The 27468-nt window shown below is 39.1% G+C and overlaps 5 protein-coding genes and 1 non-coding gene across 7 annotated transcripts; 2 read left to right on the top strand and 4 right to left on the bottom strand.

Annotated features, from left to right (window-relative positions):
* Positions 1-654: 654 nt before the first annotated feature.
* Positions 655-12954, bottom strand: LOC135624942 (CMP-sialic acid transporter 5-like). The gene is made up of 16 exons (XM_065129081.1): positions 12658-12954; positions 11970-12230; positions 9876-9992; positions 7986-8042; positions 6884-6961; positions 6707-6751; positions 6006-6065; positions 5605-5727; positions 4839-4916; positions 4594-4663; positions 3356-3463; positions 3072-3205; positions 2920-2996; positions 2496-2544; positions 2355-2417; positions 655-1031 (listed from the first exon to the last, which is right to left on the bottom strand). The coding sequence occupies exons 2-15, from the start codon at positions 12138-12140 to the stop codon at positions 2367-2369; spliced, it is 1218 nt and encodes a 405-aa protein (XP_064985153.1). The 5' UTR covers positions 12141-12230; positions 12658-12954; the 3' UTR covers positions 655-1031; positions 2355-2366.
* Positions 12955-13894: 940 nt separating this feature from the next.
* On the bottom strand, positions 13895-15265 carry LOC135583820 (uncharacterized). Its single transcript, XM_065129082.1, has 2 exons — positions 14724-15265; positions 13895-14221 (listed from the first exon to the last, which is right to left on the bottom strand). Exons 1-2 carry the CDS (start codon positions 15238-15240, stop codon positions 14142-14144), a joined length of 597 nt encoding a protein of 198 aa, XP_064985154.1. The 5' UTR covers positions 15241-15265; the 3' UTR covers positions 13895-14141.
* A 1768-nt stretch (positions 15266-17033) lies between these two features.
* On the bottom strand, positions 17034-19779 carry LOC135624338 (uncharacterized). Of its 2 annotated transcripts, none has more exons than XM_065127834.1 (6): positions 19702-19779; positions 19080-19160; positions 18702-19007; positions 18512-18585; positions 17552-17636; positions 17034-17388 (listed from the first exon to the last, which is right to left on the bottom strand). In XM_065127834.1, the coding sequence occupies exons 2-6, from the start codon at positions 19135-19137 to the stop codon at positions 17282-17284; spliced, it is 630 nt and encodes a 209-aa protein (XP_064983906.1). In that variant the 5' UTR covers positions 19138-19160; positions 19702-19779; the 3' UTR covers positions 17034-17281. The 2 variants fall into 2 exon arrangements, with proteins under 2 accessions (XP_064983906.1, XP_064983907.1); XM_065127835.1 differs by having other exon boundaries at positions 17034-17373.
* A 588-nt stretch (positions 19780-20367) lies between these two features.
* TRNAT-UGU (transfer RNA threonine (anticodon UGU)) lies at positions 20368-20439 on the top strand. The gene has a single exon. It is a non-coding gene; the product is annotated as a tRNA-Thr (tRNA).
* A 2653-nt stretch (positions 20440-23092) lies between these two features.
* Positions 23093-24567, top strand: LOC135624292 (probable fructokinase-1). Its single transcript, XM_065127747.1, has 4 exons — positions 23093-23502; positions 23669-24001; positions 24079-24195; positions 24280-24567. Exons 1-4 carry the CDS (start codon positions 23116-23118, stop codon positions 24406-24408), a joined length of 966 nt encoding a protein of 321 aa, XP_064983819.1. The 5' UTR covers positions 23093-23115; the 3' UTR covers positions 24409-24567.
* Positions 24568-25691: 1124 nt separating this feature from the next.
* Positions 25692-27184, bottom strand: LOC135583806 (protein SHORT-ROOT-like). Its single transcript, XM_065130218.1, has one exon. It carries the CDS (start codon positions 26984-26986, stop codon positions 25778-25780), a length of 1209 nt encoding a protein of 402 aa, XP_064986290.1. The 5' UTR covers positions 26987-27184; the 3' UTR covers positions 25692-25777.
* Between the last annotated feature and the right edge of the window lie 284 nt (positions 27185-27468).

Here is a 27468-nt window from a genome sequence, read left to right as displayed (position 1 = left end):
TGTAACGATGTCAGTCAATCAAACAAGATAGCTTAAAAATAAGCTTAACAAATTTAGCAAAACCAATAGAGATTAGGAAAAAAAAAAAAGACGGGTGAAAGAAAAAGAATTAAAAGATCAAACTTTTGGCAAAATCTGATGAGATGGCTCACCTGGAGGAAGTACATTGTAGGCAAAGACCTCAAACTACTTGGCTAAAGCCGGAGACAAAAAAATAGAATAATTTCATGCTATAGCAAATAGGAGAACATAGAAAACCCAGTGTCTAGAATTTTGAGTAGAAAGATTGACCTAAAATCTAATATAGAAGTTGTGAACGTTTATGGGGACCATTGTAAGAAACTTCTTTTCAAATATCTAAGACAATCCAAGTTTAGTTCATTTTGCAACATGTATCAAGTTGACAAGCTTTCAGTACAAAATAAATTCACTGGACAATAGAATGTTTTCTCATTTATGGCAAATATAAAACGATCACAATCATAGTTTGCTACCTTGGAGCAACAAACCAATATTTCACATAAAATTAAGCTTATGAAACAGCCCTGGCTTCTAGTTTCCATCGAAGATTTTGTTCATCGTGGAACACCAGAAAAAAAGATGTAAAAGTCATCTAAAACCCCTTGTTTTGGCTAGCAAAATACATGACATATGTTTCTGTGTAAAAGGATTTATTAACCAATTAAAAGAATAGGAAAATATCATTTTACATGAATAAAGATGAAGACAACAGGGATCAGAATGCCTAATAGCCAAATGTAATATAGAAAGGCAAGACAAAAGAAATTATGATAAATGGTATCAAAGTCCATTTCTTGAATTACACCACCAGCGGATGTTTGGATACACCATCTCAATTTTCTCTGTTTCATTCTTCTGTACTTTTAAGCTACGACTGCGACCTTTTACTCGTCCGGAGCTCGCCCAGCCAAAACAAAATTTGTTTCTGGTTTTTCACTTTTCTGAAAATTGTTATACCCAGATAGTGTTTCAACTGTATGCTGTCAATAAGAAGACTTGTCCAGCTATACCTGTTGTACAAATCCATTGTCAAGTAAGTATGCAGCAACTGTGAACAGCTTCAAGATTGTCTAAGTATTAACGATACTTTTTTACAGGAGAATCCAAGAAATAACAATAGAACAGCAGACAATTTTAATTGCCAAGTTATAATTAAGATGGAGTATTGGATGAAATTTATCGCTATGGTATCTTTCTCTATAAAAGGACAAATTTATTAACAAAAAACTTTTCAAGTTAACAAAATTCAAATGAAGAAGGGTTAATTACCCTGAGCTAAAAGAGCAGAAACTTGCTGCAAACCTTTCCAGCTGTTTGCTCCAGAGAACTCATTATGTTCAATGTGAATAAGTTGTTTCCTAGTCTTCAGAACTAGAACCATCCACTTTATCCATGAACATTCTAAATCTAACTGTTAAGTGTCTGATCTGTTAGCCATCAACTAGAAACAGATTCAGCCTAAAGCCTAGGCAGTAGTCCAAGTCCCAGGCACTAGGATAAACCCAACGCAATGCCTTCTCATTTCTTTTGAGTAACCTAACACATATGATTGTCAAGCATGCATTGACACTCATAGTGGAATATGGATATCTAAAAGTGCTTTTAAGACATCGTGTTGTAAATGAACTAATCTTACCAGACATATATTGTCATAACCCAGAAGATAAGATATATTGTAAATGAACTAATCTCACAAGACAAATATTGTCAGAACCCAGAAGATAATATATCTGGATCCACAAGTATGAATATGTAAGGTCTTAAAAACACATGCACTCTCAGATTATTTTGCTACCTAGTCACAAGCTCACAAGTCCAAACAACTGGCTATACCAACAATAATCTTACCCAAACAGGAATAATCTACTTGTAAAGTTGCATCAAAATTTCAATGTGCCTCATCACTAAATTCATGCTCATTTTCTATGGTGATGAAACCTATTGCTTTCCTTGCTAAAAAAACGATTGCTTTCCTGGTGAAACATGAAACACATACGAGCAACCACTTCTTGCAGAAAAATTATGAAAAAAACATTATATTGTGGCCCATTAGACTCGTTTGTAGAACATAATCATTAACTTCTCATCCTAACATTCTCCTTTCATTTTCAAGAAAACATGATTCTGACCTTTAGAGAAATCTTTGATAGCGTATGACAAAGAGAAGTTCTTAGTAAGATATGATAAATAAGTTGCATCTAGTTTATATCTATTCTTAAACAAAATACTTTGATTTTCCTTATCGCATTCAAATGCATCTTAGATTTGATTGGAAACATCTTAGCTATCAGATAATGCACTAAATTAAAAGTTTACAAGGATTGGAGTGATACCTCAAACTTCAATTAAATGGGCAAAAGCGGTTGTCTCTCATCATGTCCAATGTGGTGGCTGGCCTGAAAGAAAGTGATTATCATGTGTAAGGATATGCTTATACCTAATAAACAAACAGTTGGGCTGTACAATTATCTTACATCTTCAGCAGCACCAGCAGTCATGTTTAAGAAAGAAGCTTCCTTTGACCTGAAAACAGAGCAAGCATACTAGTGAATGAAATTATAGTAATTTAGAAGATGTGCATTCAATATCTAAGATTTCTTTATTAAAAAGCAATTAAGAATGTAAGGTTGATTCTTTAGACTCCAAAGGAAGATATTTCTAAAAATAACTTATTGGTTAGACCAACTTGTTAATAAAATACATTAAGACCATTTCGGAATAGGGCATCCCTTAACCGACTCCCCAAAAAATCACATATTCACACCCCAAGAAGAAATAATAATAATATTTATTATTATTAAATAACAGTCAATGGAATCCCACTTAAATGGCACTGTTGTTGACAAGATACATTCGAAAAAGGAAAAATTGAATGATCAAATAAATGAAATGGCATACCTGGGATGTTCAGTTTCCATCATTTCTAATTTTCCAACTGGTGTCTCATCTTTGACTTTGGCAATGGGAGAGAAGAACTAATATAAAAATATCAAGGTTATTGAAGAAATGAAAGGCTCTAATAAATTTAAGAACTTAAGTTTGGCAAATACCTGGTGCATAGATACAAAGACTATGGAAATCCCCAAGATAAAGTTCATGGTCAATGTATGACCAAATAATGCAGCGGAAGCGATGCCGGTAAAAATTGTCGCAACAGTAGATGAATACTTCTTCAAGATTGTGTCTGTAAGCATCAAAATTAGTATTCTGACTAATAACAGAAAAAAAAAAAGCCCTAATATTGTAAAAGTGAACTAAAGGTGCCTGGCAGTGGGTAACAACAAAACAAACACACAGAAACAATTCCAATTTACCAACATTTAGAAAATTTTACCAGCATATTTAAAAAAGAATGATGAAAGTATGCCCTGTGCTGCATTGTTGCATATCAAAAACATTGTTGCCTTCGAGTGGCCTTCAAGGATATTGAAGCTCCTAGGCCCTGTAAAAGTTTTAGAATGTGAAACGAAAGAATGATTCATATCTCTAGCACAACACATCAACAACAACAACAACAACAATAACATTAACAACAATAACAACAGAGCCATAATTCTCAATTATTTGTGGTTGACTACAGGAATATTTTATTGTTATTGAGATTTGTAAAAAACCATATGTTTAGTTAAGTTCGGAGTACTTACATATTTATTTATAGTTTCTATTAAAGTATTTTTAGGTCTTCCTCTATCTTTTCTCATACCACTAACATTAATCATTTAACCTCTTCTGACTACCACATCCGAAGGTCTTCTAAGCATATGCCCGTACCATCTTAAACGATTTTCCCTCATCTAATCCTCTATCGAAGTAATACCTAGTTGTTTATAAATAAAAATATTTCTTTTCCTATCTTTCCTAGTAACTCTACGACACATCAGAAGCATATATTGTTATAAACAATTAATCAAACATGTATCATTGAATGAGCTTACATTGCAACCAGTAAAGATCTATACAGCAACTACAGTAGGTCTTTAAAGGTGCCCATTTCTGTTTGACACAATCTTTAAGTGGTCTACTGCCAAGTTGACAACTAGGTAAAGCAATAACCCATGAAGCCTTCTTAATTTGTATTCTGTAGCTATATTTATATAAACAAAACCACATTAATGAGCTAGGATTCCTATGAAATAGCAGCCTTCACATGTTTTGCGTTAGAAAAAACATGTTTTATGCTACCATGTACTAAGGATATTGAGCATCAGGACTAAAATACCCTCCACACATTGCCATTTCTTTATAAGCATGACAGGCCAGAGGTTCGGTTACTTCTGATTGCCTCATTAAAAGCATATGAAGACAGGAGTAGTTCAGGTTCCAGAGAAATGCCATGTTGTCCAAGATGCAATACAATAAAGCAAAAGTTTTTAACAATTAAAACCACAAGAACATAAACTTTGCCCTTCTGATTGTATACAGGAATATTTTTCACCGGAAACATGTGTACCACAAGCCAAAATAATGTCATCACAAAATGATCCACTCAGAAAATGTAAAGGACTGGTCATCAACAACATAGCAAATGTGTGGCACCAATATGTTTTGCATACAGGAGTCAAGATGACACACCTTGGAAAATAGCAGTTCCTAGAATACCCAAAAAGTTGAATATTGCACCATAACCATACAAAAATAAGTTCTGCAAAAGTGTAATAGAAAATTGTATCATGCATTGAAAAAATGACTTAGCAGCATAACATCATGGAGTAAAATTTGAAGGAGAAAATACACTAAATTAATAACATTATCCTCCTCCAGCTATTCATCTATTGAAAATGTATTCAGCAAGACTACATTCTGTCATAAAGAGTCACCTGAAGATAGATGCTTGTCTCAAACTGGCTTTTCAAAGCATATTCATTATAGACAGAGGCCATTGATGGAACAGTAACCTGCAATTTCAGGATACCATGTGAGAACTTAAAGCAGAACTTAATTATATAAACTATACAATTAGTAAACTCTGTACAACTAAGGTTATGTGTGTGTGTATATGTAAATAAATATATATATATATATATATATATATATATGAATGTATGTATGTATGTATATAAATATAAGGTCACATTTATATCACTTGGACTCTAGAAGAAAGGTAATCTAATAATACTGATACTCAACATCGCAACCCTTCATGAATTTGTCAATTATTTTATACTCAAAAGCCTCTCCTACAAAGATAATAGTATGATAAACCAAAATTAACATGTCATGCTGAATCAAATCTAAAGTGTCGTATATTTAGATATTCAATCAGAAGTTTGAAATTCCAGCAGGTAAAGGAGTTAATAACTTCGTTACATTCTGGGATCTTTTGGTAAGACAAGGTTACAATTGGAGTTTGGGGATGTTTGTTTCATGATAACAGAAAATTTGGAGTAAATCCAACTTATTAGAATTCCATTCTCAAGTTTGATAATTATGTATAAAAAAAGATGTAGAAGAATCACAAATAGAACATAACTAAAGTGCTCTGAAGTCTGATCAAAATTCACAGATTCTAATAGAGAAAGCAAGCAAAATCTTGTAGAAAGCAAAAGTGACAGAAATACCAAAGATAAAAGTGATAAAACTTACAAAAATTAGTGTATATACATAAGCGACCATTGTAATCGGAAGAACCAATGCAGTTGAACTCTCAGGCGATGATTGAAGCTGATTTATGCTTACCCCAATTAGCAAAAGCGCAAGAGCCTCCCACTGCCCATGACAAAAAAGAATAAAGAAAAAAATAAACAGGCCAAGATCAAAACATTATGATTAGGAATAAGAAATCACAAAGGGTCAGTAAGAAGCTATATTATTCAGGTATGCCCTCACAGAAGAGCATCTCGTATCAAGCACTTCAGGACTAGCATATCATAGTTTGTATCTAACAATTAATCCACAACAGCAGCAGACTTCTCTTGGCCTCATCCATAAAAGTACATCATGCATGTGAATCATTACCCATTTAATAGTCCAAAGTCCAAACTGACCTGAATTATAGAAAAACGCCTTCGCATTATAATCTTTAGAAGAACAGCAATCACCAAAACCTACAAGAGTTTGCATAAATGCAGGTCAATACCAATAATGAGATTAAATAATTCAGTTTTTAGCATCTTGTATGAACAAGCCAAGAAAATGATGGAATAGAACAGAATACATCAGCAAATGATTAAAGAACAAATCCTTGAAAAAATCTAGATTTGGTAATGAGGAGAACAAATAAGATGGATTGGTTATTCAGAATTGTTTTTGACTGAATAATAGAAAGGCAGCTGAGAAATATGCTTTTCATGTTCTTCCACATGGAAAAGAAAACATAGTAATATATTATTCTGCTATACAATGTGCTTAATGTTAATAAACCAAATCCTGAAGAACTACATGACATAATATGTGTATCCAAGTGACTCCATTTACATCACAAAGAAAGCTAAATGTGTCAATTATATGGTACACCTGCTGGTTTCACCAACGAAAATCTATACACCAAATAGAGAAATTATGCATAACCATGTCTAGCAAAAATAAGAGACTCCATGAGCATATCTGTTATTCCGTCTATTTAACCATAGCACAGACATCACCACGTAATTATTATTCCAGCAAATAATGTTTCTTAAAATAAACTACATGAAATGAATGGTTTAAAAGCTAAATGTGATGAATTAACATTTATATAAAGCAATACCTTCAGATTGCTCAACATCTTCACAGTTGCAGGATTAAAATATAACTGCAAAGAGAGGGAAACCAATAAGTAGAGAACATAAGCAATATCAAGTACCCGAATGTACCAATAGCTAAAAGCAAACAAATGTAAATGTAAGTTATAAGTTTTTCAAAATATATGAAGCTGGACACAAACCTGCATGATAAACTTTAAGTAGTTATTGATTGCATATAGAAGAGCAGGAATGGCTAGAAGGACATTATTCCGAGCGGCCTGCAACATGTTGGAATAACTTCCATATCATATCATAGCATGAACACTAAATCAAATTTCTTGATAGCCCTATCAATTATTCGGTTGTAAAGATGAAGCAAGTCATAGTAGAAATTGAATTACAAATGATCCAGTTGGTACTACCAACCATGACCCTAAACCACAATTTTTATAATTTGCAGAAAAAACAATCAAGAAAAGCCACATCAACCATTCCCACATTTTTCTTACCCTTGGTGCTGAAAATAATGCACAAACAATGAAGGATCTAAATTTAATTCAGATGAATCTTATTTCATTACAATTTCTTTATGCACATAAATTTGATTAATTCGAAAAAAATACAACTTTAATGTGTTTTATTATTCTTGTATAAAAATGTACAAAATAAAAGATTAACTCTCAGATCAACCAAATATTGACCAGAGAATGGATCCAAAATTATGGAAATGGACATTTGTGTGTAGAAGTTTGCAAAAAAGATCAGTTGTTCTTTGTAATTCTGAATGGATTTCATTGTCTGATTTAAAACAAAGTTCTCCCGACAAGGCCTGACAAATTTCTTCTCTATCTGACAAATAAAGTTCTCGAATGCACTTTCTTCTAAGTTAAATGAAACAAGCAGTGGTGTTTAAACCTAAAGTGAACAATTACAAGAGCACTCAAGTCTATCTAGCAAATATTTTTCATAGATATAGACTCAGTCACCTAAAAGATTCAATTTTTTTTAGTTTTCTGTTCAGGGCAGCAGTTATTTTGAAAGTTCAATACCAGCAATACCCTATTAAACTAAAGGGATGTATACTTATGATAAAAGAAAAGCATTATACATAAAAATGATGTAGAAAGTGCAGCTATAAGCTATCATAACTAAATGCTAAATAATGGATTAAAAGACGATGCTGCAAAATCAGGAATGCTCACCCAAAAAAAACTACAAGAGAAGTTCAAAAGATAAAAATATGACAATATGAAAGTTACAATGAGCATGACATTCAATTTTGGGCATGCAGAAATACTCTACCTGTGCAAATGTGGCAATTGATAGAAGGGGTTTCTCTCCAACCTTTTGTTGTCTAGCCTGTCAAATTATATGTAGAAATGATGACAAACCATACCAATACATAAAAACAAAAACAAAACAGAACTCCTGCCACATGTTTGGATCAAATATCTATCATATATGATTATACCAAAGTATGTCTTAGCTTATATAAACAAAATCTTACAGACTGTGCATAAGACTCCTGAAAGTCAGAAAGCAAGAATTCGAATTAACAGTAGTAGCAACAATCTGAAAATCAGAAAGCAGAGATATAGAAGAGAGAACAAAAAGGGCAAACCCAGTGCAAAATGCTCCTGCCTATTCAACCTATTCAACGAATTATTTGAGGGTATTTGATATTGAGTTCCTCAAACACATAATTTAAAGGACAGACCATCACATTTTCATTCTATATCATCTTCAAATCTGTGGCATACTATCCTCCATCCTCCTCTATGCTGACTCCTAAAGAATGTCAACATAAAACTGGAAAAACTACTGTATCTGAAGCACACCTGAAAGTTTGATAGAAAGCTATTTGAGTACAATTTCTTATAGCCATCATTAATCAATTTTGTTCAAAATGTAAACGTGGTCCGACTTTAGGGTTAAAGAAAATTGGCCAGTTACCGTTCTTGCAGGTATACGCAAATAACACAATTGTACATGCTACTGCCTTTATGTGACAGTCTGTACTGCAATAGTTTTGAAACCCTAAATTAGCCTATAACAAATAAGTACTAAGATTAACTTTCAGACTAGTTAGCAAAAACAACACTTAGTAACCAAATGATCATATGTTAAAGAGAGGATAAAGAACCATATTCTCCTAATTATCAAACATATCCATGTTCACAATCATCCAATCATTTGGAACTATCCATAGGACTCTACGCATGTTATGCATGTGGAGATATCAAAATTGAACCTCTTCAAAAAGAAACAATCATAAAGACTTAACAAGAGAACAGTGTCTATCGTTACAGTTGTATGGACAGTCCTGATCATGCACAAGAACAATGAAGCTAGACAACCATAGTCTTCATCCCTAGGCCTTCACTCATGTTTGAATGGCACATATCTCGTCATGACTAGACTAATGGGATAAGTAACTCATTAACTTCGTTGAGCCTGAACCAATAACCCAAAATGCTTAAGCCCAAGTTAATAGCATTACACTCATCATATGCTTATAAGTCAATCTAAGTCTTTGTCCATTTTCCGATGTGGGACTAAACTGGAGAGTTACAAACTCGAAGTGGGCTTAACATCGGCCCAACATAGCCCAAAATCAGACTTAGCATAGACCTTAGTATGGTGCATGTGAGACATAACCAGTGGTGGCTATACATCATGTCGTGTCATGTAGCCCTATAGCCCTTTTTCTATTCAAGTCTTTCACTCATATCCCAATACTAGGTCACCTTTGATACAAATTGTCATGATCTAACCTGATGATGAGATAATGACCCCGTTAAATTCACCGAGTCCGAACTACATATCCAAGATACTTAAACTCAAATTAATAGTAGTATACCCATCAAATACTTATATATCATCATCAACAACATCCAAGCCCTTTGCTTAGAACTCTCAAATGCTGAATTAAGAAATGTTATGATTAGCTGTTAGACCTGATCTCAGACCTCCATATTTCTAGCTTCTAAGCATGTTTAAGAGAGAACTTCAAAAAGATATTCAAGAAAAGGCTACTTGGCTAATAAAGTCGTCCATGTTAATTGCAGTTTGAGATCATGTAACCTAAATTCCCTTGAATTCCAAAGTGTCTAACAAATGGAAAATGCCGGGATAAATTGACCTGATTCCCACAGATATATATTAAAACATGAGCTTAGAAATAAGACAAACCTGGAATAACAACATAATGATGGCAAACAGGACTTTTGCAACTTCTGTTAAAAAGTTCACACTGATAGGACTAAACTTGAACTTGCCATCCACCTTGCACATATAGACTAGTATAGGCTGCAATAGATTTCAGGATCTGGTTAAGCACTATCAAGTTTTCACAAGATTACATACCAGAAAAAAACAACTGTAAACAGGAGCTTGTCCTATGAACACCCAATAATAAGTGCAAGTGTATGTGATTGATCAGAGGTTCCCAAGGAATAGCGTTTGTGACTGCCTATGTTCTGAAATTTGACTTGTGCCTAAGTATCAGCACATTTACCAATACCAAGCAAGATTAATTCTCCAGAAATGTGGCTAATCATGTTCACGAGAGCAAGAATTATTTACTCAAACCTAAAACATACTCTAAAAAATTGAATCTCAAATGTTCTTGTAAGCTCATCATACAAAAAAGAAAAGGTTATTCTCTCCTAGCTTCTACCACACTAGATTGACAGTCTTACAGGTGAGCCACCCTGTCCTTAGGGATGGAGATCTGTTAGCAGGTCAGCAATAATGCTCTAGTTATGAGATGTCAAATCCATGTCTACTTGTGACCATCACCACCCCAACAGAAAAGAGAGATCACATTCTATGTTAGACGCACAGGATAATGAAGTAAAGTATATTAGCACATGATGACATTAGCATATGTTGTCACCAGGCATATATGACAAAGGTTCAGTTGAGCCTCTCTGAGCTTTTATCATTCTGTATCAATTATATGTTACCTTCTCTGTATTATAAAGGTTATAAAAGCTCTCTTGCCTTTCATTTCTCATTTATGAGCATATTTCCCCTTTTGGTGGTTAGGGAGATCCAAAGTAGGGATATAACAAATCCATAACAGAAATCATCATGCTTCACCTAAAGTGAATTGTTGTGATCCCTCAAATTATAATGAAAAGAATCAAATCATAATTACAAATTATATTTCTATCATTTCACACTGAAGTCATCATATTTTGTATGGTTAGAAACTGTCTAAATTTGTAGAACTCTTTTAGTTCATTTGTTTCCTCAGTCTATATGGGAAAGATTCGCAATATTGCATACAGCATTGTGGTTCCAAACAAGATCAGGATGGACTCCGTTATTACTCCCAAAAAAATGCAATAGCAACTTTAGTAACCAATAAATCTACAACAAACATGCGCTAAATTCAGCAGTGACAACGAACTTGCCTAAGATGAGTGATCAATGAACTTATATACATGTTTGAGATGATGGATTCTTCTCTGAATGTTTCTACACTAATCTTTAGCTGGAAGGGAGATAAGGAGTAAATATCACAACCAGCAATAGTTGTTTATTAAATAACTATAAATATTTTATTTTGATGATCAGAAGCAACCATATTTAAGTTCACAGTAACCAATCCAAATACTCCAGACCCACATCTCTTAGGCTCCTAATCTGTCTCCATACTTATGATAAGAAAATGTAGGTCAGGCAATGGCAAAAAAGAAAAGGGCAATGGAGGAAAAAGCTTTAATTAAAACTTTGCTCATAGTGGTTGCCTAATTGACTTTTGTCAAAGGTCTTAATGTTTGTCAATATGACATACAATAGTTTTCAATTTCAAGTCTTGATATTATACTCAATTGATCTAATTAAGGGACAATTTACAAAAATAATCTAAAACATGCATTCTGCCCATGCCACAGGTCAAAACACTTAAGCGAATGAGAGAGACATCAGAATTGCCATGTTCAGTATACCAAACTAGAAGCAAAAGTAGAGCGCAGCATTTAACTGGCATGAATTAGCACATGAAATACAAGTGAAAACACCTCTGTCTGTACATATAATTTGCTGGAAATTTATATATTATGTGGCAACCACAATGTGTACCGACCAGAGCTTAATTCAGGTGTCTAAGGCAACAGATGGAAAATGAGCGAAGTTTCAACTATTTCTACCAATGAAAACAGAAGCTAACCGAGTCAAGCTTGTGCCACTGGGAATAAAATGTAAGCGTGAAACACTCTGCTATATTCTAAAGGAAAACTAAATCTGAAGATTACATGACCATTCAATATAAATTACCTGGAGACCGACCAAGATACAATCACCCACAACAAGAAGGAAGTTGAGAGCACGATATTTTGATGACACATTACTTCTATGTTTATCATATGCCCTTGATACAGATCTGGGGCTTGGTGAAACAAATTTGGAGTGACAGTAACTGCATTCTATCATCCCGTTCTTTGGCATCTCAAATGTAACCCCTCTTGCTAATCGGCCTATAGACGGCCAATAGTTCCAGAAATCAAATCTCTTGTTGTGGTATCAACAACACCAGACCTGAGAACATGAGAGCATACAATAAGCAAAGAGTATAGGAAGTAAAGATAATCCATGATCATCCAATGCTGAAAAGTTTCGACAAGTATAACCTTATAAAAGATCAAGGAGCAACATGTAAAACAAACAAATATACCAAAAGCGACCTCCATATAACAATTGGCCTAGAAATTGGAACGAACCAAACAGATGACACCCGGAAATCTCATGATGAATCCTATGACTTCAGGCCCATAAAACCAAAAGCGCTCTCACTTTAAACTTCCCAGCAAAATAAAACATCACACATTCCCAAACAAAAAGACAACAGAAAACCACATCTCCGCTATGAGTATTCTATTCAAATCATATATGATCCTCGAAGATAAAATGTAAGCCCGCAAACAAAGCCCATAGTCATAATTGAGGTAAGGTTTCGGAGACTGACCAAGATTCCAGATCAAGATTCACCTAGCTTAGCTTCGACCGCGCTCGTCGCAGAATGGAGGCGGTCGAAACCAGATCTAATCCAACGGAGTCCAAGTCGAAGCAAGATCTAACCGTCGCCACCTGCAAATCCGGCGGGGATCACAAGATTCGAGGCCTTCTCAATAGGATCCCGAGATCATTAGGGTTCTTGAGATCCGGATTTATAGAACTCGAGAGATGGCCGAGAAGAATCACCGGAAAGCGGTAGAGGCCACGGCGACGATATGGGAAGCGGAAAGTCTTCACACGTTTGTTTCCTTTTATAATATATCACACAAAAACTAATAAACCTGCGCTCACCAAACTTTACACCTCCAAACGACACATTTGGTTGGTGTAAGCAAGTGAGTTCCATTGGTTAACGACCGAGCGTCAAGTGGGTATGAGTCGAGCAGTCGGTAGCGTACCGGTTAACACACAAAAACGTGATTGTTATGATACGGTAGCCTTTCTTCGCTTTAAAATGCAGTTTTGAACGAGCGCCGCTTGATGCAGCAACTCGAGTAATGATTTGATCCAGATGCTCGCGTGGTCGGTGACGACGCCCCATATCGGCTACCGGCGCCCCGAATCGCGACTAAAGCTCCGTACGCAGGACACGAAGCATTCCTCCATTTGCCGACTTGGTGGTTCCCAACCCACGAACCTGTTATGTGATTGGACCCTTGTGGGACCCACCAATTTAGTTATCACTTGTTGTGGAAGCTTGGTCGAGCCACGTGGACTTATCAGATCCGTCAGATTACCGGGTCGGATAGTGGACATCCGAAACCTCACATCCTGATAGGTGACGAACCCGATCCGCTTATCTCCGGTCGTTCTCCTCCTCCTCCTTCGAGATGACGTCACCAAAAAAGGGAGCAGAATTGCCCCCTCTTCTCCTGCATCGACGTCTCCAGTCAAAACCCTCTTCTCGATTCGATATCTGAGACTTGAATCGGTATGGTTTCTGTTCTTTTGAGGCGACTTTCATTCTCATTTATTATTGTTTTTTTCTTAAGTATTTGAATCAGATGCAATCGGACTAGCAAACATTGGTTATTCTTTCTATTTTGGACAGGAAAAGTTCTCACCTTTCTCGTTTCAGACACCTCGATCGCTTCGGATTTGTAGCACCAATTGCTGGGGAAGCGAAGAGTGTTCTTGCAGCAGTTGTTGAAGCAGAATTCATATTAACATCATCACGATACATCATGTGTAGCAAAAATGCAATTATTCCTGATGCAGAAAGATCATACATACTAAAAGACAATACATTATTAGTGATCTCAGATTTCAGGAACACTTTCTCTGTGCCTCTGCTTCAGCAGCCACATCGCATTCGAGCCTTGCTGTGCCACTGAGAGAGTGTTGCAGAGCATCTCAGGCAACATATGGCAGAGCATAATTCGCGGGGTTGAGACATAGCACCACTGGCTGTTGGATCTACATGGATCGTCTCCATCAGCTGCATAATCTGACAGTGCATGCCACTGCTTGGGCCCAATACTTCAGTCTTGCTTTAACTTCTTCGGGATGGTCACCTGTAAATTACAGAGGTAAAGAAAAGAACTGAGGAACAACAGGCAGAATAAGACAATTGGGATGATCATGAGCTATTGGCATTTCAGCAAGGGAAAGCAGATTATGTCAGTTGGGAAAACAGGGGAGGAGATAAAAAAATGAACTTGATGATGGAAGATCAACAAAGACATCATAAGCTAAGATCACAACACGCTTGTTCGTGGACTGAAAGTATGCGAGATTCAGAATTGCTGTGTGTAAATTGATATGAAAGAAAGTGAAGCGGTCAACACTTATTTCAGTGGATAGATCCTTCCCCAAAAAGAAGGAAAAGGAGCGAACGTAAAAATGAGTGTTTTGATCTGAAATCCTTGAAAATGTTTGGATTTTTGTTTTCCTCCTTTGTCGGATCAGAACCTCCCAGCAAAGCATTCAAGGTGATCTTCTAAGATTCGCGCGTGGATGCAAGATGCACATAGGAGCGATGAAGGGATCGTACAAGAAGCGAAGATGGCATCTTACCGGGACTGGAGATCTTCCAATTGGCGACCGGAGGCGTAGCGCACGGCTCCGCCGCCACGGACGGTTCGCCAGCCGCCTCCAACGACCTGCTCATCGAGTAGCAGAGCTCCAAGGCCGGCAGCGTGCCGCAGAGCTCGGGGATCTCCTCGTAGCTGAAGCCGAAGCCCAGGTCCAAGCACCCCTTGAGCTCCTCCAGGTCGTCGTCGGTGAGGCTCCTCGTCCTCCCAACCCCGTCGGCGCCGTCCGGGCCCCGATCTGCCCCCTCCACGTACCCCTCGAGCGTGACTCCCCCGCCGGGCCGGCTCCTCCGCGGCCATGCCTCTTCCAACCCCATCTCCTCCATCTCTTCTTCCGCTCTCCTCCAAATCTTCTTCTTCTTCTTCCTCTTTGCCCTCTTAGGGTCAGGGTTTGGATTAGGGATCGAAACATGGGATTCCTCTTCGGAGGAATAGCTCAAACTACCCATCCCTTCCTCTCCCTCGGCGCCGCTTTGGCAGGTGAGGGCGTTGTTCTTCATGAGTTTTATGGCGGTGTTATGCCATCATGATAGGATTACGATATGATCGACCATCGCATCCGTTATATCCTATGGTGCGGAATGTGATATAATGGGAACAGAAAGACTAGGAAGAGTATAATATAAATTTCAATATCAAACGGATTGTTGGATTATAATTAATATATATATATATATATATATGAAGAAGCCAATTTTAGAAAACATTTCTCCCCTTAAAGAACCCAATAAAAAGACGAGAACTGAGATGTTGACTTATGGCAGTCGAGTACACCGTGATGAAGATGAAGACGCCAAAGCCAGGAAGAAGGTGGCCATCATACTATGCACTGGTACGACTCTCGGCCTAACTGGTAGCGTCTCCGTGTACTCAACACCACAGCATCTTCCAGGAATCGAAGCAAACAAAACAAAGGCTCTTCGAGTATCGGAAGACAGAAGAGAAGCATGCAGCACAACCATTCGACAGCAGCAGGGACATGGAAGCCAAAGCTCTTCGAGTACCTGAGACATGCATTCTCTTCTTCGACTCTCATCAACTGAGTTGACTGAACTGCACGAGTCTGTCTTCTCTTGTACTCTCTGCATCAGGCATAATTGTCATTTGGAGTAGAATGACATGTTTCGGTGAGATGTAATGCTTCCGACTTGAGAAATAATTAATATTATGCGTTCTTTAAGGCTAAGAAATATTTTTCCGTCTTCTATTCCTGGGAGAGGAGAGGCTGCAAAGTCAACGTAGACTCCACTAAGAGCTCCCATTGGGTCGTATGTGTGGACGTGGATCCGTCGCGGCGTACCATGACATCCATACATGGGCATGATGCCTTGGGACGAGCCATGGGCATGCGTTCTCATGCATCCATGGCGAGCGGACACGTGGGGCCCGTCGGCACCTCGAGGACATAACAAGACAAGCTTCCGCCACCAACCCACGTGGCCGGTCGTTCTCCCCCAATTATTGCGGCGAGATGCGTTTCCCGCAGCACCCACAACCACACCCTCCCCAACAAACGTGGGTCCCACGCAACAGGTGCGATTGCCAGGTCGGCTTCCCCGACTGTACCATACGATTGGATCGCGATAGAATATTCTGCACAAAAGATTCCATACGATATATATATATATATATATATATATATGAACTTATTGCTATCTACAAAAAAAATTATTAAACTTATCTCGACATATGAACTTTTTAAAACGGATCTTTTTTTGCCCCTAACGAACTTAATAACACTTGAGAAATAGATCAAGTGGAACTAATTTTATCAAAATTTACGATAGTAAATATATTTAAAAGTGCTCAGAATTTGGAAATGTTTTAAGTTTTTGCTATATTTTATAGATTTTCAATATACAGAAGGATAAATTTTAGAGGGCAAATATGTTATTACCAACTTTCACAAGGATAGATATGTAAATTTACAGAACATGAGTTGATTCCAACTTCGACACTGATGAGAGCTGGATTCTGATTTGATGTAAATAAACCAAAGTGTAGAGATTCCGACAATTGGAATCCAAACCGATGGGGATTTTGATTCTGATTCTGAGTTCAACAGTTGTTGAGTTAAGGTTGTTTCTTAATCTTTACCGGTTAAATTAAACACCTTCATCGATTTTGCTTCTTTGTGTTGTTAAATGATTTAATCCATTCTTTGAGCAAAGATATCCTTCACAAATTTGTCAATACTTGTTGTGTCCTAAAGATACAAGTATCAAAACTGGATCAGACCGATCGCTAAGAACAACTGTTAATGCAGTGCTCGTGACTTGGAGTATCTGAGAGATTGCTATTTATGTAAAATCCAACTTACACACAACCTGACATTATTTTAAAGATTGGATTGGCCAAAATTCTTCTAGTTCTACATTCCATCTAAACAAAGAAACTGACATGAGTAAGAACTCATGTATGGATTTACAAGAATTCTCCATTCCATCTAAACACGCAAACAGACAAGAATAAGAAGTCATGAATGGATTTGCCAGGAGAATCAGTGTTCTTCATTTTCAAGCAAGAGAACCATCAGCATTGTTAGTCCTCTTTCAGCTGAAACTCAATTGGCCGTTCCAGAAATGAGGGATGATCAGACTCAGATTCAAGGAGACCGTCGATTTCTTCATGACCTGTGAGCACCAAAACTGCAGATGTTTTAATAAGAAAAATAATATGTCTCCACAAAACAGGACATGGATGGGGAAATGTTCGGTTTGTGGCAACATCGGAAACACTGAGATGGGAATTTAGCAGGTATTATGTCACCCCCATATGTGCGCAATCGAGAAGGGAGAAAAGAAGACAGACCTGGAGTTGGAGATGCGGTGATGATAGGAAGCACCTCGGTTTCTAACTCCATCTTCTTCTCATCTTTGGTACCCTTGGAAAGCACCTGACCAGATTCACAAGTATAACATTTACAAGTAACATTCCATCTTGCAACATCTTGCTGAAAATAATTTGTTTCAAATGTTTAAAATGTTGGCCATTTAACCGTGTGATCGATACACCAGGTTACCAATTATCCTATTGGGACTATTGTTATAGATCGATATTGCTGAAAAAAAATTGTTTCAAATGTTTAAAATGTTGGCCATTGAACCGTGTGATCGATGCACCAGGTTACCAATTATCCTATTGGGACTATTGTTATAGATCGATATCGCAATCCATATCTAACGTTTTCGGTAATAGAAAAAAAAAAAAAGTACAGTTCAGGATGAATCACCACTAGGAATTAATTCAGTGTTTTCTCACTTCAACCCCTAATTATTCACCAAGAAATTTATGAGGCATTTCATTTCCATCTTAAAACGATCGGTCATGAGCAGGCCTTTGCATAAGGAGTTGTATGAGACCCTTGGAACATTGAATGCTCATCTTAATGTACCAAAGACATCCAAACAAATTAATGTTAAAAAATATCAATATCCACAGTGGCATAATATTTCCAAATCACAAGAAAAATCGTATTGCTTGGTTTGTAAATTTTGTTCTAGCACTAATATTTCCAAATTTTCTTGTTTTTTTCTCTTCTGCTAAAACACCAAAACTCGCATCTAAAACCTAAAAGCCTGATCACAATCAAGCTTTAAGACCTTACAATATATGGTCCGACACTAGAACCTCTGCATGTTATGATTACAGTCGATCGAATATTGAAGCTTCTTATGTGGTCAACTCATAGTAGTGTTCCATTTCTACTAAACTGAATGTCGTAGGATGTCTAACATGCAAACATGACCAAAACCTAGCAAAGCCACATACCTTCTCTGTCAATCCAAGATCATTTGACCGTTCATGTAAGTCAGACATCACCATCCGAACCTTCTTGTTTACACCTAATCAAGAAGATGTGAAGCACCATAAAGTTGTCAGTAGCTTGAATTAGTGCATGCAGAATATTTGCAAATGTTCAGAAAAAGAACAAACTACAAAGGATGTGTACAGAATTTACGTTCTTCATCGATATCTTTCTGTAGCTTTTGTAGTTCATTTCCTGTGAAGTGTGTCTGCTCGATTCCCTCCCTTGCCCACTCATGGCATCTCTTCATTTCTTCATCAGTGAGGATGGTCCTTTTGGGGGCAGTTTTGATGGTCTCCCGAGCACGTAGTGCAGACTTATCCTTCAGAACCGAGGCTTTTGATGGGCCAGAAACCGGAGGTTTTCCTGTATTGGAAAGATCCTTCAAGGCCTTTCGATCTTGACGACCGGCCTTTGCAGGCTTTGGCGGAGCAGCCTTCGTAAGATCAACATCTTTTCCTGCAAAAAATACATGGAACTTTAATTAGCGCGTCCTAATATTCGCTTGAATTTAATTGTTTAAGCTCATACCTAAAGGGATGCGAAAGTTCTCGTTTTGAATCGCAGCAGGCGTTCGGTAATAAGCCATAGGCGCAAATCAATACTTTTGCACTAGCAAATTACAATATAATCACTTTAGTAGGAGCAATAAGGAATTTAGTGCATATTGAAAGAGCCAATATTACTCCATCAGATCAACGTTACAGGGATACCATTCAACAACCCTACAAATCACAAATCCAAGATCCAAATGAAACAACAGAAGCAAATCGAGCGAAATCAAACCCCAAATTTCAAGAAATTTATGCGGGTAGTAGGTGGTACCACAACCGAAAACAAAAAAAAGATATGTTTCCAGACCAATCGTTCAGACGATTCCTCCGATACCACATGATATTCCACCAAGATTTCATCTTTTCGACGCGAAACCACATGAAGGAGAGATAAAGAGATAAATCAAGGTGATAAACCAAGGAAGACAACAAGATCACGATGCAAGGCCGAAAGACTTAGTCAAGAAACCACTCGTAGAGGAAAGGAAAAGGGGAAAGGTTGTGTGGGAGAAGAAACAGGAAATTCCGTGAATCTTGCACGCGGGAAGAAAACATCCGAGACACACAACGATCGAACAAAGCGGATGTTTGGAAATTACCTGAGACCAATTCTTACTAAAACACAATCTTATTCTTTCTCTTTGAGACGGGGAAGGCAGAGAGATGCCAACGGTAAAATGGCTGTGATATGCGGTGGAGCGGGACGAGCAGCCATTTTAAATCCCTAATACTGTAGCACGTGTCTCGCACGCGAGTGCAAGAGAAGCTTTCTTTGTCTCTAATTATAAAAGAGTCGAGGGACTAAATTCAAGAGACCACGTGTTTCCGACGTGGCAGACTCCATCATCCCTGAATATTATCAGGGGAATGCCACGATTTATTGATTTAAAAATTTTAATAATTTATCATAAAGTCATGAATTTAAATTCCATCTTTATCACTTATCTTTCTTAATATATATATATATATATATATATATATATACAAAAAAAGTGAGCATTTATTCGTTTCTAATTAGAAAAAGACTGAGAGGCTAATCTATAAAAAAAACCTGTTTACGACGGGACTCTGTCACCACTGAAAGCTGTATAGGTGACGTCATCAATTCAATAATACTTTTGTCATGTTTTTGAATCATATAGCACGTGTCCCGCACAGGTTCTTCTGATAGGACGGGACTCATCACCCCTGAAAAATGTGTGGGTAAATTAGATGGACTCAATTTTATCTTATATATAAGATATTAATTAGAAGTATAACAAATAGCCCTTATAGCTCAGTGGTAGAGCGTCAGTCTTGTAAACTGAAGGTCCGTAGTTCGATCCTGCGTGAGGGCATATATTTTGGTAATAATTTTTTTTTTCTATAAAAATGTTTTATCTTTTTTTTTATTTTAATTAAATACAAATATTCTAATATTCCTTCCAACTTCTTACTAATACATAACTATGTTGGTGTTATTTTAATCCCCAACATATAAATTACAAAGTTCTGTGTAATTTCTCAAGAACAGCAATCCATTATACTTTTCTAATGCCAATTATTTAAAGCGCATCATATGCGGTGCATGTTGTTGTTGTAGATGATATAAGTATCTATTTTCTTAGAAATTTTAGCAGAATATCATGTAGCATAAGAATAGAAAAATAAAATCTTAAATTTTCTAAAAGAAAAAAATTTTATATCATGCGAGGATTGGTGTACGAAACAAAAAGTAAAATAAAAAATTATATATGTTAAAGCAAATTTATTATCGATCGTATATATATATATATATATATATATATATATATATATATATATATATATATATATATAAGTGGATGAAAAAGGTCAACTATCCTTTTTAGTGTCGATCCATATGGTAGATACAATGAATACGCTCCTTAAATCATTGCACGATCTTCCTTTTCACGTGCACCACGTGATCAAGAAGGGGTCGACCCTTCTTGCTGTCCACATGTTCCAAACTAGGGTTGCGACTGAGGGGGAGAGGGAGAGAGGAGAATAGGAGATGATAACCAGAAAGGGTTTAGCCTATGCCACTTTAGTTCCCTCCTATTTATAGAGGTATCTATCAAATTAATCATAATGGATCATGCCCTATTGAGTCATAGATCTCCATCCAAGATACTTACCTATTGAGTCATGGATCTCCATCCAATTACCTAAGTATCTTGGATTAGTATATCTTTACCTAATAATCTCTCATTGGCTCTTATTGGATCTTATCCATATGATCTAATAATTTAGGAGTTTACTAGATATCCAATAAGATATGGGCTTAAGCGGATATTTCATATTTAAACCTCTGCTCATTACAACACCTACAATATATGTGTGACCCTCTATGCTCAGTATCAAGCTGTTCGCTAGTCATATATGCTCAGTATCACAATGCCCAGTATCAACTTTTTTTAACTCGGTGAATTATCATCTCTTATAATAATTCACTCGACTCATCGACTATGGATGTACTTCACCACTACGTCTCAGTCTCCAAACGATATAGGAAAATCTAATCTATTGGACTTATCTATCATCAATTATCATATATCTATAGTCTTTCATTTATCTAATATCTCAGAGACCATATACTGGGCATTGTGCTATCAGACTCAAGTCTCGCTCTAATCATATTCTTATAGAGAACTCTTTCTCTCTTAATCCGAATGACCATGGTTAGGGATTTAATTGACTAAGAACATATAGGATATTCCTCTCATGATATCGAGAGCGGATGATCTTTTATCGATACTTAATTGCCCTTGTGAGGTTTGCTACCACTCTTGATAATCGGTTGTGTTAGATCTAAAACCTCCAAACCTATAAGTTCGGTTTCAAAATGCGGAATACTCATACAGGACATCCTTGGTATCTCAAGTTTAAGGATCATATGCATAACTGAGATCACGAAATTGATGTTTGACATTGAGGTATCATGTACAAAAAGCATTCCGTGAGTGGATCAATCGGTGAACTTATTCTCCAATGATCATCTGCACTATATCCTTAGTGTTCTCATACGAATAGCTATGAGACCAACGACCTCTATCATATGGATGAGTATACAACAAACCAATCAATTTGGTTATCTCGATGTTCCTTTCAAGTAACTTTTGATCGGGATTATTTATGGTATATGTTTAAAAATAAATATGTATCGTTATCACGATTTCATTTCGATTCTCATTCTATTGATCTATCGATATCACAATATATATAATATATAATATAAAATAATAATAATAATAATAATAATAAGTAAAAAAGATTACATAATATGTTTTGTCATCACTCGTGTTTGAATTACATGTCAATTATGACTTATACTAATACTATTCACAGAAATATCTCTCATACACCAGCAATTGGTGACGTCAAATGCCCACCTTTTGCATTATAAGTAAAGCAGATATCAATGCATCAACCAGATATGATATTGGTGGTGCGTGCAGTGAATCAAGTCCTTCTTGCACTGCAGATGTGACAATATTTTACATATTATGATATATTAAAAATAATATTCTCTTGACTATTTGATATTAAAAATAATATTCTCTGGCTAGACTGGTTTATATTAAGCAATACATTTCTTATTAAAAAAAATTAAAAAAAATATTTTTTTCAACCATGATAAATACATCAACACTAATCATATTTGGAAATTAATCCTATATTTCGAGGAAGGGGATAAGTCCTGATACCATATAATGGTGTATCCAAAATATGAAGATTGTCCAATATATCCTTATAAACGTATCAAATGATGCATGTGATTCCACCTTGGAATTGCAGTGTAATGTCAGACTGCAGTCATTAATCTGCCATGGAAATATATCTTACATTATGATTATGATTAATGAAGTCAATCCAAACTTTCCATCATCCATATTAGTCCATCTCATAATCTTCGTTTTCTATCTTTAACTCTCCCTTCCTCTCTCCGCGTGTGTATATTACGGGGGCCTTCGTCCGTCGGTGCGTAGATATCGACTTCTTCTCTCTGCAACATGGCGAAGGACCTCATCGCGAGCTTCGGGGAGATGCTGATCGACTTCGTGCCGACCGTATCGGGCGTGTCGCTGGCGGAGGCGCCGGGCTTTATTAAGGCGCCCGGCGGCGCCCCGGCCAACGTGGCCATCGCTGTGGCTAGGCTCGGCGGGCGAGCCGCCTTCGTTGGGAAGCTCGGCGATGATGAGTTCGGGCGCATGCTGGCGGGCATCCTGCGGGACAACGGCGTCGACGACGGTGGCGTCCTGTTCGACACCGGGGCGCGCACCGCACTCGCCTTTGTCACCCTCAGGGCCGACGGCGAGCGCGAATTCATGTTCTACCGCAACCCCAGCGCCGACATGCTACTCACCGAGGCCGAGCTCAACCTCGACGTGATCAAAGGCGTAAGCGCATGCATCTCCATCTCTCCATGTTCGTCGTCGCAGATCAGTAGAACTCAGATCTGTGCGTCTGAGATCCGCAATCTACCTTGCGGAGATCGAACCCATACTGCTTCTCTAATTGTTCGACGTTTTGCCTTTCCACTGTTCTTGGTTCTCTCATCTCCAGGCTGCTGTCTTCCACTACGGATCCATAAGCCTGATAACAGAGCCATGCCGTTCGGCGCACCTGAAAGCCATGGAGGTGGCCAGACAAGCAGGAGCGCTGCTCTCCTACGACCCGAACCTGCGCTTGCCGCTGTGGCCCTCGCCGGAGTCGGCGCGGGAGCAGATCATGAGCATCTGGGACCAAGCCGACATCATCAAGGTCAGCGACGTCGAGCTCGAGTTCCTAACCGGGCAGGAGTCGGTGGAAGACGACGTCGTGTTGACCCTCTGGAGACCGGAGTTCAAGCTGCTGCTGGTGACGCTCGGGGAGAAGGGATGCAAATACTACACAAAGGTAAGGCAGTGATGTCGAGTTCATCACCGTGATCCGGCTCCATCGCTCAAGACTTCTCTCGGTTGGATCCGGCGCAGGACTTCAGAGGTAGCCTCGATGGGTTTGCCGTCAACACGGTGGACACGACCGGAGCAGGAGACGCGTTCGTGGGCGCCATGCTCAGGAAGATCGTGGACGACCAAACCGTATTGCAGGTGAGTCGAAGTACAAGAAGCTGACGAATCCATACCTTTTCATGGCATCTCGTCTCTGGTTTGAGCTCACTGTGGCTGATGCAGGAAGAGGAAAAGCTGAGAGAGGTGCTGAGGTTTGCCAATGCCTGTGGAGCCATCACCACCACCAAGAAAGGAGCGATTCCTGCTTTGCCAAATGAGGCTGCGGCAGTGGAGCTTCTGAAGAGGGATTAGATAGTGTCAGCCTCTCTGAGTTCAATGCATTTAGTTTGGAGTTTGAAGATGCCATTAAGGAGTTCTGCTCATTGTCATTCCATCTCATTTCAATACTCGGGCAGGAATCACTGAATTGTTCAGACCAATATAATAAAGCCTGATTCAGATCATTTTGTTTTTGATTGGCATAGAACTCCAAATCGATTAATGCTACTAAAAAGTGCTTTATGCCAAGAAAAAAATGCTTCCTGTTCATGGAAGAACAAATAGCTTACGATACGAATTGAAAGGGCCAACGCACGACGACGACGGCATGAGTGGCGTTGACGTCCACAAAGGCCTCGGCATGGCCATGCATGGGTTTTGACCTTACTAGCGGAAGTCCAACAAAAGACCAAGTTAGCATGTCCTCTTCTCCTTTGAGGAACTCTTCTCTCTGTTCTGTTGTTGTTCTCCCTCTTCTTCTTCCACTGCATAGGTTGGACTTCAGATGACAGAAACCCCGTGCATTAGGCAGCCGTGCCGATGAGAAGAAGATCTCAGACAAAGAATTTGTACTCCTGCAAGAAGCAGAAAGGTTGAAGATGAAGAGACGTGCGTGCCTCAGCCCATGCGCAACATGCAGAGCAAGAAGATGAGTGGATTTCTCCACAGGTAATGGTGATCTCTTCACCACCATGATTGCACATGGTGAGCAAACGCTCCATGGCAAGCAGGGGCGGTGGCTTTTCCTGACTGCTGAGGTCTTCGTACCGAAACTTTCCCCATGGGCAGGACTACCGAAGGCCACTGTTCATCACAGGAAAAAGCAAAAGTGCAACTCTGAGAGCATTGTTTGATAGTCTGTGTGTTCCTTCTGTTGTCGGGATTTTTCAGGCTCGACCAAGCTAAAGTCCCACTGTCCTGGTCGCTGGTCCCGTGCTTGCAGCCCACTCCTTTGCCGAGGGGGTTCTGCTAGAGCAAGCTCGAGACAGATGATGATAATGGACGGAGAGGGAAGTCAAGTTCTCATGATAACCAGGCAAAGGCCATGTTGATTTGATTTGAGCTTTGATCGGACCCCCATTTGGATATGAATGTTTGGGAGGTACCAACAAGCAAAGCTTGCTAATCCTAAAAGAGCTGTTTCCCACTAAATTCTCCCACCAAAATGTCAGATTGGATCTGAGTGGGCGTCCATTTCACTGTGTCGGTCATGTTAGAACATCTAAGGAGAGAAGGCACTCTGAGTTCATGACATAACGAAGCCAAATCATGCAATCTTAATGCTCTGATTACTGAACATGTTGTGTTATGAGATTGCGACCACTTAGACTTCACATGCAGTTGCAGAAGATGTCGATGTTGATGATGGAAGCTAATGGAGAAGAGACTTGATGTTGAAGGTTTAAGGTTTGATTGGCTTCCAAGCAGATGCCCACACCACTGGTTCCGCTTTCCATGTCAGGTAGAGTCCTGCGGCGTTGCCTTTTGCTGGCACCAGTGACCACCCTTCTCTGTACCTCTCTAGCAGCGCCTCCAGGTCGCCGATCACGTCGTCGTTGAAAGCGGTCGGCGCGAAGGCCTCCGTCAGTCTCTCGCACCATTGGCTTGCCTTTTCCCTCCTCTCGCTGACGCCACCGCCGTTGCAGGCAAGAACACCCAGTATGCTCCTCGAGCACTCCTTCTCCAGCAGGAACCTCTCGTTGCTGGTGGGCGAGAAGCTCTCCTCCAGCATTCCCAGGAAGATGCTGTAGAATTTCACGCACTGCTCGAAGCAGGCCACCAAGTCGCCTTTCGAGGTGGTGAAGTCGGCCTCCTCCTCCACCACCGTCACCACCCGAGGCCGCAGCGCGCAGAGCATGCGCATGAACGCGTCCCTCTCCTCGACGCGAACCCTTCTCAGGGCCCCGACGCAGTTCACCACGACGGCCTCGTCCTTCCGCAGCCCCAGCTCCTCCTCGGTCAGCTGGCCCAGCGTCGACGCGATGCTCACCACACGGAACTCGAACGGCACTCCCATCAATCTCGCGAACTTCACCATCCTCCGTCCTATCTCGTCCATGACCGATCCGCCCATGCTGACCATCGCCACCACAGTGAGCCGCAGGTGCGGCGTGTCGCTGCCACGACTCGCCAAGGCCTCCATTAGAGTCGGCCACTGCGTGCAGTAGGTGTTACTGATGTCGACGATATGGAGCTTGCTTTCGCCTTCCATGGCTTCCATGATGGCCCCATTGGACGCGACATGGCCGAAGGTTGTCCAGGGGCTCACCTCCTGAAACTTGAGCATCACCTTCCTCGCCGTCACGAAGGACTGCTGCTTCTCCGCCGCCGATATCAGGGTGGTGTAGCAGAGCTCTCCTGCCTCGGTTGCTCGACAAAGGAGAGCTTGCAAGAAATAAGACGCCAGCTTCTGGTCACAGTCGCCATAGGGGGTCGCAAGCTCGTTCAACATCCAAAGAAGGTGATGGATCTTACTGGAATCCTTCTCGGCGATGGCCTTTGCACACTCTTGGATGAGCTCTGCCGCCCATTTCTCTTCCTCTCTTGGATCTTTAGGCTCCAACAAGCAGCTGATGGACGGATGATGGTGACAAGGATCTGTATTCTGCATGTTTGATCTATTATGGAGCTACTTGTTGGAGAAGATATGTGAGGTCGGCTGTGAAAGGCTGAGGGTGATGGTTATATACGTTGGAGAGGGACACAGACTTGAAACCTGTCGATAGCAACATCAATCTCAGTCTGGACAATTCTTCATTTAATGCCCCATACTGTTCCAGTACTATTTGATGATTAGGAATGATCTTAGTCCAAGATTTCTAAACCTAAGGCTTGGACAAGACCATACTTCTTTTGAATCTTGCAATCATTAGAAAATGTTGTCTTGAAAATGGTCCACACCGGGAGCAATGAGACTAATTGACTTCTCTCATCTGTGCCCTGTAGAATTGTGGAACGCTCTTTTCGTTTTGGTGGGCACATTAAGCTGCAGACTGCAGTAAATGGCAGTCATCTTTTCTCCATTGTGCAGGATTTCTGCACCCTATGCCTACAAAAGAATCATCTAAAGCTTAAACTTTTCATGATGACACT

The sequence above is a fragment of the Musa acuminata genome, chromosome BXJ2-10, assembly GCF_036884655.1.
Source record: "Musa acuminata AAA Group cultivar baxijiao chromosome BXJ2-10, Cavendish_Baxijiao_AAA, whole genome shotgun sequence".
Taxonomy (NCBI): Eukaryota; Viridiplantae; Streptophyta; class Magnoliopsida; order Zingiberales; family Musaceae; genus Musa; species Musa acuminata.
This window is presented reverse-complemented; position numbering and strand designations above follow the sequence as displayed.